Source organism: Symphalangus syndactylus, chromosome 21 (assembly GCF_028878055.3).
Source record: "Symphalangus syndactylus isolate Jambi chromosome 21, NHGRI_mSymSyn1-v2.1_pri, whole genome shotgun sequence".
In the NCBI taxonomy this organism is placed as follows: Eukaryota; Metazoa; Chordata; class Mammalia; order Primates; family Hylobatidae; genus Symphalangus; species Symphalangus syndactylus.
This window is the reverse complement of record NC_072443.2, coordinates 22,311,129-22,324,450: the sequence shown is the minus strand read 5'-3', so window position 1 is coordinate 22,324,450 and position 13,322 is coordinate 22,311,129. Positions and strand designations below refer to the sequence as shown.

Sequence of the window (13,322 nt, the reverse complement as noted above, 5' to 3'; positions counted from 1 at the left end):
GGCACAGTGTCTTCTTTGTGCCTCTTGGCATAATTCTGCACTCTGAACAGAATTTGCACTCTGCTCTGACAAAATATGGGGTAATCCCTTAGCCACTCGCAGCTCCTATTTCTTTTCTGTTATGTGTGGCTAATTATTTACCTAGATATGTGGTAGGTAAATATTTGATAAAAGCAAGCAGGTTTTATTTAATAATCTTGGCTTCAGCTATACCTGTAATGTTAATAAAAATTCCATGCTTAATAAAATTCCACGCTTCATATTCATTCTTTGCTTCATGTTTATGTAGCAGGTATGTTTTAGAGCCAGGGAATACGGACAGCACCCTCTGATATGCAGATCGTTGATAGTACCATTGTTGGGGGAAACCTGGGACTTGATGAGACAGTGGCCTGTGTTCAATGTTAAGAGCTGGAATAGCATTTAGGTTTCGTATTCTGGAGTTCAAATCAATGTGAAGGTGAGATTCCAAGTCCTCCTATGGTACTGTCAAATTGCCAAGTTGTGTTGATCTTGATCATACAAACTGAAAACTTTATTTGAAATAGAATGGCTCTATAGAATTGTCATTGTGTTTGATACGGGGCTCTCTCAGATGAGAGCCTAACAGAATTATTACAGAAAGGATAGAAAGGTGTTGGTGAAAGCAGTCCACATGCTGTGGCTGTACATTTAGGAGTAAATCACAGTGCTCTTCCTGCTGTTTGAGACTCTGTCTGTTGACATTACAATGTCCTCACAACTTATAAAAATCATTAAGGATTCCATTTGCACCTCCCTGGTGGGAAATTAAGAAATAAAACCATGCCAGCCAGTGTACATTTCAAATATTTACATAGTATACTTTCTCTCCAGGCGGTACTCTTGCAATATCCCTCTGAGAAATTAGTGTAGACATCGAATGGCCCTCCTCCTGGCCAGCATTTTATTAAGGAAATCTCAGAGTCACTTCTTTCTCCATTTTCCCCCAGAACCTTGATCTTCTTACCTCTGATGTTCATGCCAGAGAACAAAGAAGTAAAAGGAAGAGGGGAAAAAAGGAAAAGGAAGAGGGAAGGCAGCAGAAAGGGAGAAGAAAGGAAGAGAAGGAAAGGGAAGAGGGGGAGGGAAGGGAGGAGAAAGGAGGGGAATGGGGGAGAGAGTGGAAGGGGAAAAATGACTGGAATGTAGTTGTTGCTCGGTAGGTGTTTACAATGAACTGAACCCCTACTTGCACACTTATACTCAGAATCAGTGGAACTGTACTTTCATTAACAATCGACAAAGAGAATAACAATGGCTTTTTAAGTATTTTCTGTGAAAGGATAATATAGAGAATAGCAATCCTGAATGCTACTAAAGATCTTTCAAGAAGAAATAAGCTCCCCGGAAGCATGAAATATTAAACGTAGACATAAAGACGGGTTATAAATAGTAAAAATTGTGAAAGAATGGGAAAGGTTAGAGGAAATGATTTTAGAATTTTTTTTTAATTGAATACATGTTTACCTTTCTGGCATGCTTAGAAGAGGCCCATCTGAGGGTGAAAAACAGAAATGTCAGACTCTGGTTTCTGTGAAGGCTTTAAATGAGGGAAGGAAACCTTCTGGACAATAGGGTGAGGGCAAGAAAAAGAGACAGAAAAATCCAATGAGAGTGTTTGTTTAGGCTCAAGATATATACTTGGTCAACATGCACACACCTTCCCTCCTCTTGGATCACCAGGTTGGTATTGTTCTAGAAATGCATCCCCTGGTGTGATTCAGCGCCAGATCCTGGAAATGAATGGCTATATCACTGAGCTTGCCACTATTCTCAAATGGCAGGAATCACCACAGTGCTGACCATGTCCACAATCATCACTGCTGTGAGCGCCTCCATGCCCCAGGTGTCCTACCTCAAGGCTGTGGATGTGTACCTGTGGGTCAGCTCCCTCTTTGTGTTCCTGTCAGTCATTGAGTATGCAGCTGTGAACTACCTCACCACAGTGGAAGAGCGGAAACAATTCAAGAAGACAGGAAAGGTACAGACTTGCTTTGACTATCAGATCCCTTGGGGAATGTGGAAAAGACTACCCTTATCTATTGCCCTCTCTTAACAGTGTCGTAAGCCTTTGTATTAAGTCCATATGCTTGTCAAGAGGCAAGTTGACAGTATGGTGACAATTTAACATTGAACCTTACCCTCTGCTCTGTGCTGGCTGTTTTCTTATCCTCACACACCTTCATCAGGAGTTTTCGTGTGTGCAAAATTTCTCTCAATATGCTCCTTTCCCCCAACTGTACTCTTTGAATAAAAGGGGTTGACATACAAACCACATTCTTTCAAATGGATGATGATGATAATAATAATAGCTAACACTTAATGGGGGTTTATTATATATTGGCATCATACCAACCATGTAACATATTATGTCGGTTAACTCTCATAGTAAGGTCAGTATTTTATGGCTCTCATTTCACAGAGGTGAAATAAGTGCAGCTGGGTGGTAACTTGGCCAAGGTCACACAGCTGAAGAGGAACCAGGCTTTGCTTCTGGGTCTTCTTGACTTCAAAGGCTGTGTGTGCGCTCTCAACCAATAAATGATGTGTTTCTCTCCATCGAGAGCCAGCATTTTTATATCTCTTCTCGTCACTCGGGAGAGTGGTAGAGCATAAAGGGAGGTTCTTCCCCCCACAGTATCCTAGGAATGAGGAGCCTTCTGGGCTCTAAATGTTATCCATGTTTTTTGTGACATTGTTTAATAAATGTGGATAGATTGCTCTCTACCTGCTTCATTTCACAGAGGATTTGGGCACCAGTTTCCGGCTTTTACAAGAACTTACATTAGATATTGTACTTCAGAAACTTAACTGATAAGAGTCATTCGTTTTTAGTCTACACTTCAGAGAATAAACACACATATGCACACATACATATGTGCATATAGTATATATGTATACATATACATCCTATATAGAGAATATCTATACACATATGCCCATAACTTCAATGAAATCTATTCACATTGGTTTTTTTTACATGAGCATTTATATGCAACCAAACATTATTTAATATTTTTTCTACTTCTGAGAGCATCTCATACTTTCAGGGTGTTTTTATATCCTCTTCTCACACCGAACCTTCATGTCAGCCCCCAGTATAGATCTTGCAGAGATAATTGTCTCTATTTTATAAATGAAGAAGCAGAGTTCTAGTGAAATGAAGTGATTTGCCAACAGAACCGCAGTTGCAATTTAGATCTGGAATGCTCACTTCATCCTTTGATTTTACATCCTTTGAGTCAAAGCTCTAATAAGAGCTGATTTTGTTTTCTTGCAGATGCTTTCATTTCTTTGCTAGCAGCATGTGACTATGTTTGCCTGCCACTTACATACCCACAGTGAGTGCTATGCAGGTGTAAGGAAACCAGGAGCTGTTAGAGTAGTATGTGGCAGTGGTGTGTAGGCATCACCTGGGTCCTCGTTAAACTCTAATTCAGGAGGTTTGGGGTGGGACCTGAGACTATGAATTTCTAATAAGCTCTAGGTGATTGGTCTATTACCCATACTGAATAGCAATGATTTGGATAGTCTGTGAAGTGAAAGGTGACAGGAAAAATGTGTAAGGAAGGAAAGAATTTTCTTCGTGTTTTATTTTGTTTTTATACGAGGAGTGGCTAACACAAGAAATAGGCACTGAAGTACTTTTGGCTCACTTCCATCTAGTCCTTTGACTCAAAAATATCTACAATTCCGTGCCCCTACCTGCCACACAACATATGTTCACACTGCCTGATTGTTTTATAGTCGTTGATATTATACACAATCTTTTTGTGTACCACTATGCAGAACTTCTTTTCAGGTAATAAGCATCCTCCATTTTAAAAATTATTTTTCACTTTTTAATTGTAAAATTACTATAACTTAGATTTTACGATCTGAATTGTTTTTAAGTGTGCAGTTCAGTTGTGTTAAGTATATTCACATTGTGGTGCAACCCATCTCCAGAGCTCTTTCATCTTGCAAAACTGAAGCTCTATACCCATCAAACAGCAACTTCTCATATTCCCCTCCCCCCAGGCCCTGGAAATCACCATTCTAAGCATCGTCAGTTATCTCAAATAAATGCAATTATCTCAAAGGAATGTCCTACTTGCCATTCATATCTTTGTGGGACAAAATGAAGAAATGATTGAAGTCAGAAGAAGTGATGGCCGGCCAGGCACAGTGGCTCACGCCTGTAATCCCAGCACTTTGGGAGGCCGAGGCAGGTGGATTTCTTGAGGTCAGGAATTCCAGACCAGCCTGGCCAACATATGAAACCCCATGTCTACTAAAAATACAAAAATTAGCTGGGCATGTGGTGGGCACCTGAAATCCCAGCTACTCAGGAGGCTCAAGCAAGATAATTGCTTGAACCTGGGAGGCTGAGGTTGCAGTGAGCTGTGATTGCACCACTGCTCTCCAGCCTGGACAACAGATTAAGACTCCGCCTAAAAAAAAAAAAAAAGAAGAAGTCTTGATGGCAAACCAAATCCACCACATCCTAGCTTTGTGTTCCAGGTTAAGTCTCCTAAACCCCTTCTGTGCTTCCACAATGGTGTCATTTCTTCCCCATTTACTTCACAGGGCTGTTATGATGATCAAGTGATATAGTAAAAGGGCCTAAAACCTTTGCAAATATAAAGTGCTATACAAATGAAAGTTCTTATTGTGAGTAGTGCCCAGAACACCTGCCCTGAGGGAATAGGAGTATTACTAGGAAGAGTGGGAACAAATGCAATAGGATGAGATGCCTTGGAAGAAATAGGATGCAATGGGAGGGGCCGGGTAGAAGAAATGTCTGTGGGTTTGGGGGCTAATAGATGACACCTCTCTATATACATGGAGTTGGAAGCCAGTATTAGAGAGAGAGTCAGTTGTGGGGGCCAGATATATGGATATAACAACATCACCTTCGTTATTGGTAAAGCAGTTTGGAGAATGTTGCTTAGATCTGTGAGCAGGAGGGCTCACTAATATTTCATCACTAGCTTAAATGTACTCACTGTCTTGGTCACTGGCAAAACAAGAATGTTCAGGCCTATCCCTGGAAGGACAGTATCTTTTTACTTCATTTCAGAGAAGAGACCTGGACATCAATGCAGACACCAGATGGAGGACTCAAAAGGGACTGAGCCAAACATGCCAGTTTCTTCTCCCAGATCGCTACAGTAGAGTGACCAAGGGACGATGAGAAAGGGCCTCACTATGGAGTTCCTCTCTATGAAAACAAATCAGGCAAAACTTGTTTTCATCACCCCCCTACCACCATTACTACTACCATCCACCACCCACAACCATCATCCACCACCCAGAATCATTCACCCTCTACACCATCCACCAACACCACCACCCACCACCCACCACCACCACTCACCACCCATCACTTACCACCCACTACCACCATCTACCCCAACCACCATCCAACACCACCACACACCACCCACTTACCCACTGAGCACCACTTACTACCAACCACCACTCACCACCTACCACCACACCATCCCCCACATCCACCATCACCATCACAACCACCCAACACCATCATCAACCACTGTTCGCCACCATGCACCACCACCATCCACCAACACCACCACCATCCACTAACATTACTAACCACCACCCACCACCATCAACCACCTCTACATCCTACTATCACCCACCACTATTATCCAACACCACCATCTACCACCATCACCCACCATCTACCAATAACATCACCAACACCATCCACCACCATCACCATCACTCACCACCCACCACCACTACCATATACCCGCACCACCATGCACCACCTACCAACACCACCAACCATGACCACTGCCAACTACCACCCCCACCACCACCTACCACCACAACCATCCCTACTCACTACCTCTACCCCACTCACCATCCACCACCACTACCACCATTCACCACCTGCCACCCCACTCACCATCATCCATCACCATCCACCACCACCATCCACCACTACCACCATTCACCACCTACCACCCCACTCACCATCATCCATCACCATCCACCACCACCACTTACCGCCACCCACCATGACCACCATCCACCACTACCAAACACCACCATCATGAGCACCATCTACCATCACCACCAGACACCAATACCTACCACCACCATTCACCAACAGTCCCACCACCACATACCATCACCACTCACCACCATAACCACCACCACCCAACTCCACCCACCATCTATCACCCACCACCACCATTCACCACCACCACCACCCACCACCCACCACCACCATTCACCACCTCCATCACCTACCACCACCATCCATCTCACATTATTACTATCCACCACCACACACCACTACCACCCAGTACCATCATGTTCATATACATATTCCAACCACCTCTCTCCCCAAGATACTCAGAACTGGAAGAACAGCAGGTCTATGGAAAATATATCCCTGGTGTTGACCATTGCTTGGAAAGAGGAAAAATAGCTATTTTCTTTCTTGGCTGGGTGCAGTAGCTCATACCTGTGATCCCAGCACTTTAGGAGGCCAAGGCAGAAGGATTGCCTAAGCTCAGGAGTTCAAGACAAGCTTCAGCAACATAACAGGACCTCATCTCTACTAAAAACAAAATACAATACTGTCTCTGGGGATGTATCTATTATGCGTCCGTCTGCAGGGGGTGCCCGACAGTGATGGTACCTTCACAGACATATTATTCTTCGGGTCCCAAGGTTTGGCTTTCATGCTTTCCATTGCCCCAGCATGGCAGGGCACTCCAAGCCACTTCAAGCCCCATCCGGGGTGGAACTGGTGTCGGGGGATCCTTGGATGAATCGTATGCCCTGATGTTGGTGTTGCCTCACTCCTCTGAGCTCTTCTTTCTGATCAAGCCCTGCTTAAAGTTAAATAAAAGAGAATGAGTGAAAAAAAAATTAGCCTAGTGTAGTGATGTGTGTCTATAGTCCCAGCTACTAAGGAGGCGGAGGTGGGAATGATCATTTGAGCCCAGGAGGTCAAGGCTGCAGTGAGCTGTAATCATACCACTGCACTCCAGCCTAGATGATAGAGTGAGAACCTGTCTCAATAAATAAAAAAATAAATAAATTTTAATTTAAAAGTTAAAAAAAAAAGGGATAACATAACTCAAGCATGGGTCCTTGATTAGTTCACTGACTGCACAAAATAGTCTTCATGTCTTTTGAATTCAGTAAAATATTAGGTTTTTAAATTACTATTAATCAGAGACATGTTTTGGCAGAATTTATTCTGCAGCCTCCAATTTGAATTCTGAATAATTTCATCCAGTAGTAGCCTCTCTCTATTTGTTCATTTTTGAACTTCCCTATGAATCAAGAAGTGATTTTGTTTTCTCCAAGAGCAATTAGTAACAGCTGCTTTGTAGACACTGCTCTAAACTAGTGAGAACCACTATATGAAGAACCACTTAGTGAGAACCACTAAGTAAAACCTTAAAGAAAATTGTAGTTTTGATTCAATCAGGCACTGGAGCCAGAAAGCATTGATAATTTGCTCCTTCAGAAAAATAAACCAATTTTATGTTGTTTAATTGGTCTATGTTAGGATCATTTATAGGTGCTCTGAAGCAAAAATGGGAAGGCCTGGCTAATTTGCATTTGAATGGAGCAGCTAAAGTCTTTTCCTATCCCATCCCCAATTGAAGCATAAATGGATCACCAGATGACATGGTTTTAGTTTTGGACCAAAAAATATATATATACTGAGGATACTGCTATATTTTCTATAAAGAGAAAAAATAAGCTGAAAAACGAATCCAATTGGCCCATCTTGCTGTTCTGATAAATCACATTTAACTTTATTAACATTATTTACTATAATTCCTATTTGTAAAACCATATTCAAGACCTACTTTAAAAAAAGTTTTTTTGACAGATTTCTAGGATGTACAATATTGATGCAGTTCAAGCCATGGCCTTCGATGGTTGTTACCATGACAGCGAGATTGACATGGACCAGACTTCCCTCTCTCTAAACTCAGAAGACTTCATGAGAAGAAAATCGATATGCAGCCCCAGCACTGATTCATCTCGGATAAAGAGAAGAAAATCCCTAGAAGGACATGTTGGTAGAATCATTCTGGAAAACAACCATGTCATTGACACCTATTCTAGGATTTTATTCCCCATTGTGTATATTTTATTTAATTTGTTTTACTGGGGTGTATATGTATGAAGGGGAATTTCAAATGTATACAACTTTAAAGCCAGATGATGTTTGAAAACAAAACTCTTGAATATGAGTTGGACAGTCCTAGATGGAACTGGGAAAGTGCGAGTCACCTCTCCTGCCCTAATGAAAATTTGAAAGCTGACTGATTTACATCTAAGAAAGAATTTGGGTCCTAGAAAAGTTTGACTCCATAAATAAGAGTCATAGGCATGTGTATTATGGGAAAAACAGGTTTCCATCGGGAAGGGCATTATAACTACTTCATCTGAACCCTCCTTCTTTCTTAATGAAATGTTCTTTATTTAACTAGGGAAGAAAGCTGGACTATAACAGTAATTCAAAGATATTTTGTTTCTTAGTGCCAGCCAAGTGCCTAGTTATCTACCAGAGCTCAACCGTCCTAGGCAAGAACATCCACATAGAGGTGGTATCATCTGCCCTCACACAGCTGAGAATCCTATGAAGGATCTCCAATCTCCTTCTCCAGTCAAGTATTTATTCTTATTTAAATATTGTTTCAGGCCAGGTGTGGTGGCTCATGCCTGTTATTCCAGCACTTTGGGAGGCGGAGGTGGGCAGATCATTTGAGGTCAGGAGTTCAAGACCCGCCTGCCCAACATGGTGAAACCCCGTCTCTACTAAAAATACAAAAATTAGTGGGCATGGTGGCACATGCCTGTAGTCTGTGCTACTCGGGAGGCTGAGGCAGGAGAATCACTTGAACGTGGGAGGCAGAGGTTGCAGTGAGCTGAGATTGAGCCACTGCACTCTAGCCTGGGCAACAGAGCAAGACATCATCTCAAAAAATAAATAAAATAAATAAGTATATATAAATAAAAAATATTGTTTCATATATTTATGAGCGTAAGTGGAGAGGGGAAGCTAAACTTCCACTCATTCTTCTCATTCTAATGTTAAATTAATACATCAGTCATCAATAATAACCTTGCATTTTGTAGATCATGTATTGTTTTCACAGCTTTTCAGAGGTTTTTAATTAATCACTTTGTTCAACAAATGTTTATTGACCACCTACGTGTGCCAGGCACTTTACTAAGTGTTATGTACCGAAAAAATGAATATGAAATAGCATTCCTGCCTTCTCTAAGTGCATAGCCAACAGGAGCAGTGAACTGGAGCTATAAAGCATGTGATGAATGTTAAAATAGAGGTATGTACACTGTCTGGTGTGAGTTCTGAAAGGGGGATACCAAAGAAAGGAAAAGAACATCTCCAAAGGGATGTGGACTCTCAATTTATAAACAACTGGAGATGCTTCCAGGTATTGTATTGAGTGAAAAAACTGAATGAAATGTATTTATCCCATATTAATCCTTAATATCTTTGGTTGAACCAAGTAAACCAGGTCAAGTGGGTATTAAATACATTTTTGTTAAGTAGGAAAACCTCCTATGATCAGTGTTCATTTTGCAGATCGGCAGTGTGCATGCTTTTGTTTTGAGTATTTTCTGAACAAGATTCAACTTAAAGAAAAGTCCTTGGCAGGAAATATGAAATATTCCGATACCGATTTTGATTGCTGGGATTGAATTAAGAGAAACAAATTAAATGGTGTATTACTTTCAGTGTAATTCCTTTTATTTCACCATAAAGTAAATCAAAATGATTTGAATTATTTTTTCACCAGGTGAAGAGACAAAAACTTTCTGCTTTTTAAACCAATAACATTGGTTTTGATTCTCTGTTGTGAATCACAGAGGGTTCTAGAAAAGTATCTTCCTCCTGGGTACAAAATATTAAAAGGAAAATTATTTTTCTATTATGAATTCCCTCACAGGCAGGCTAACTCTGGGATACTTCATTCTATTTTCTTAATACAACTTTTCCAATTCTTTTGAAAATTCCCAAGGATTATATTTTTATAGGATACTTTCCAAAATTGAGCTAATATAATGTATTAAAACCTTTCTCCATTTCATTGTAGATAAACCATAAATAAACTTTAAAAAAACTATTTATTTAATGGGCTTTAAGCTTGATTTAATAGTAGTATTTTGGTAGGATTATATTTTCAAAATATAGCAGAGATTAATATTCTAGATGGCCAGGAATTTGTAGCTATTATTTGGCCTAGCACTACAATTGTATTACATTTCTGATTTTGACAAAACCAGATGTTTAAAAAGGGACAAACATACAAATGAACAGAATAAATCTACACTGTTCTCTTCATCCAATACGCAGCTTCTTTGGGCTTTTCTGTTTTTTTCATATACTTTGAAGCATAACATTCAATATGTCGAATGCGTCCCCTGGGCATATTCATTTCCCTGTTTTGAATCAAACGCATCACTGAATACATTTGGCAATCTAGTCTAGGAGAATGGGTCTCTATCACACCCACACACTGGCATTCCTCTGGAGGAGCATTAATGCACATTTGTTAGCCAATCAAATATAACTTTTGTTAATGGCTAGCAATACAGGCATTGTATTCTTCAGTAATGTACATCTAACACCGAGAAAGAAAATATGTTTACTGCTTAAGGGAATTATTAGAGTATTTGGAATGAGCTCCTAGGAGTTTTGCCAGTTTTCTTCTCTTGAGATTGGTGGCTTGTGAAGACTGTGAAGAGAAGGCTGTTCTCATTAGCTTCATTTCTCCTCGGGAGCAACAAGATTTCTGTTCGGTTCTTACTCCAAGAAGAATGAAATCACAGTTTACCTGAAAAATATGAGAGTGAAGACAGCATATAAGAGTTACCTCATTTTGATTTTCACTTCATTTATTCGTCACAATCCTGAACAGACTGCGCATGATTGTTCACTGAGGGATAAGCCTGGATAAAATGCAAGGATTTCAGAAAATAAGCTGCTTTCTACGATTAAGAAGAAGCCAGCTAGCTCTGTAAATGGCCTAAATATAGAAATGGGCTATTTTATAGGAACTACTTCGGAAAACCTATGAAATAATACATTTTTAACTTAGTTTTACTGTCTCTGTTCTGGTTAGAAAATAAAGCTTCATTATTAGAAAATTTTAAATACCAACTGGCAAAAAAAAAAACAAAACATCTACCCAGAATTAAACAGTTCACATTTTAATGTACATTCTTAGAGGTTTTCTGTACATAATTTACATTTTTTCAAATGGAGCACTTCTGTAAACACTTGTGTTTATGAATCTAAGCACTTATATCAAGCACTGTCTGCTGGGGATACAGTAACAAAAGATGGACATTACTCCTCCCCTTATTGAACTTACATTGTGTTGGGGGAAGTGTCTATTTGTAGCCAAATTTTCTTCTCTGTATTATAAACAACTTCTCATGTCTTGTTTCCTGAAAAACTGATTTCTATATGCTGCAGAGCTGTCCACTGAATGGGTGCACCATAGTTTACTTAACCCATCTCATCCTGTAGGACATTATTGTCATTTCCTATTGTATGCTATTACAAATGGGTTGCAACTAACAATATAAAGAACACTTAGAAGTAAAATTATTTTTGATACAAATGAAATGTCTAGCCATATTCAAATTTCTGCACTTATTTCCTTTAGAAGAATCCCTGTTTGGAACTAGAACCTGCCATGTCAGACTCACTCATGGGTCTGCCTAGAAGCTCTGAGGTGTAGATTACTGTAATCGAAGAACCTTTCAAATTTTTAGTTCATTTTTCCCCATGAAGCAGAGCCTTCTTATATATATCTGCTGGCATTCCCTTTTCATAATGGAAGTTTCTGCATTGTCTAAAATACTTACATTAAAGCAGTCCTATGTATTGAAAACCTGCTTCTTTCCATGACTGCTATCACCGCTGCAAGGCTTTGCCATCTTTCTAAGTAAGAGAGTAACTGAGATTGCAAATATTTGCATATCAATTGCTACAAAATCATAGCTAGTCTGTGACTACATTGTCTTAATCCTTGCAGGTGAGTTAATCTTCATAACTAAGGTCTATTGTTCCTTATTGTGCCACTTACAAGCCTGTTCAAATCAGACACACACACGCACACACACACACACCTCCTTGTACATACAATTTTTTTTAACATGGAGATGAATGAGAGAAAGAATTACATCTATTTATATCTATTTCTATAACCATTATTATGATCAACATTTCAATGAGAGTAAACAACACCCTCAAAGAAGCAAGAAAAAGAAGTGACGTGAAAACTGCTATTTCAACATCAATTTTGTACTGGTGCTGCTGTTATTTCTTGGCAAGGCCTTAGGCAAAGCAGTCAATGTTATACTCCAACTACCTCATTTATGGAATGGAGCCACCTAGTCTTTCTCTGTAAAGACTGCTTTAAAAAACTGTATCACACGATAGTGTCTTGCTTTTCCAACTGCAAATTTTTTCTTTCCTGAATTTAACAAATAACTTAAACATAATTTTTTTTCTCTTTTAAAGAAACCATGGAAAACAAATGCACTGGACATTTAAGAAGATTTTTTTTCCAGTTTATTGCAATAGAAAGGGCATGTATTAATGAGAAACATCTCAAAGAAAAGGAAGGAGGTCAAGCGCTTCAAAGAGCCAGGTATGCCAGTGAGTCACATTCACTGGGGAAGGGTAGAGGTGGGTCTGATCTTGGAATATGTGAGAGCGGAGTGGTCATTTCTCAGAACACAAAATGTGGCGGGGATTTCCAGACCTTTCATACTTTCCAGGAACACACAGGCTCAGATGAAGTTCAGCATCGTCAGAACAACATTGTCAGTTGTTCCTTCCTTTCAATCCCCTGCTGAATCATAATGCTATTTTTGGTCAATGATGGGCCAGGTGTAAAAAAGAGATTTCACAAAGTCACTGAGAAAAAAATTGCAATAGTTTTATTTTTAATATATTGGTATTTAGTTTGTTGTAGGAAAGACTGAACTACATTTTATTATCAGTTAGGTTATTTGAAGGATTTGCTATTACTCTCAATTCTAGGATCAGTACAATTCATTATAGAAACTTATTTTCTGCAAGAGTGTTTCAAAGGTTTTCTACAAAACTGTGGTGCCAGCTGACCACTCCTTACCTTAGACAATTAAAAATAGGTGAGATTTTAATGTCATTAGCAACTCTTTTGAAACACATTTTGTATTGCGAAATAAGACTTTCTGAAGTTTGAGGTACAAGCCAGTGTCCTTTAAAAGTGACATATATGTTCCAA

The 13,322-nt window shown here is 39.6% G+C and overlaps 1 protein-coding gene across 2 annotated transcripts in view; it reads left to right on the top strand.

Moving 5' to 3' along the window:
- GABRR3 (gamma-aminobutyric acid type A receptor subunit rho3) overlaps positions 1 to 8,429 on the top strand; it is a 56,192-nt gene extending 47,763 nt beyond the window's left edge. For both annotated transcript variants that reach the window (XM_063630495.1, XM_055259639.2), the window contains 2 exons: positions 1,806 to 2,002; positions 7,892 to 8,429. In XM_063630495.1, coding sequence (XP_063486565.1) covers positions 1,806 to 2,002; positions 7,892 to 8,191 — 497 coding nt within the window. In that variant the 3' untranslated portion in view covers positions 8,192 to 8,429. The remainder of the gene's footprint in view (positions 1 to 1,805; positions 2,003 to 7,891) is intronic.
- The last annotated feature ends 4,893 nt before the right edge of the window (positions 8,430 to 13,322 follow it).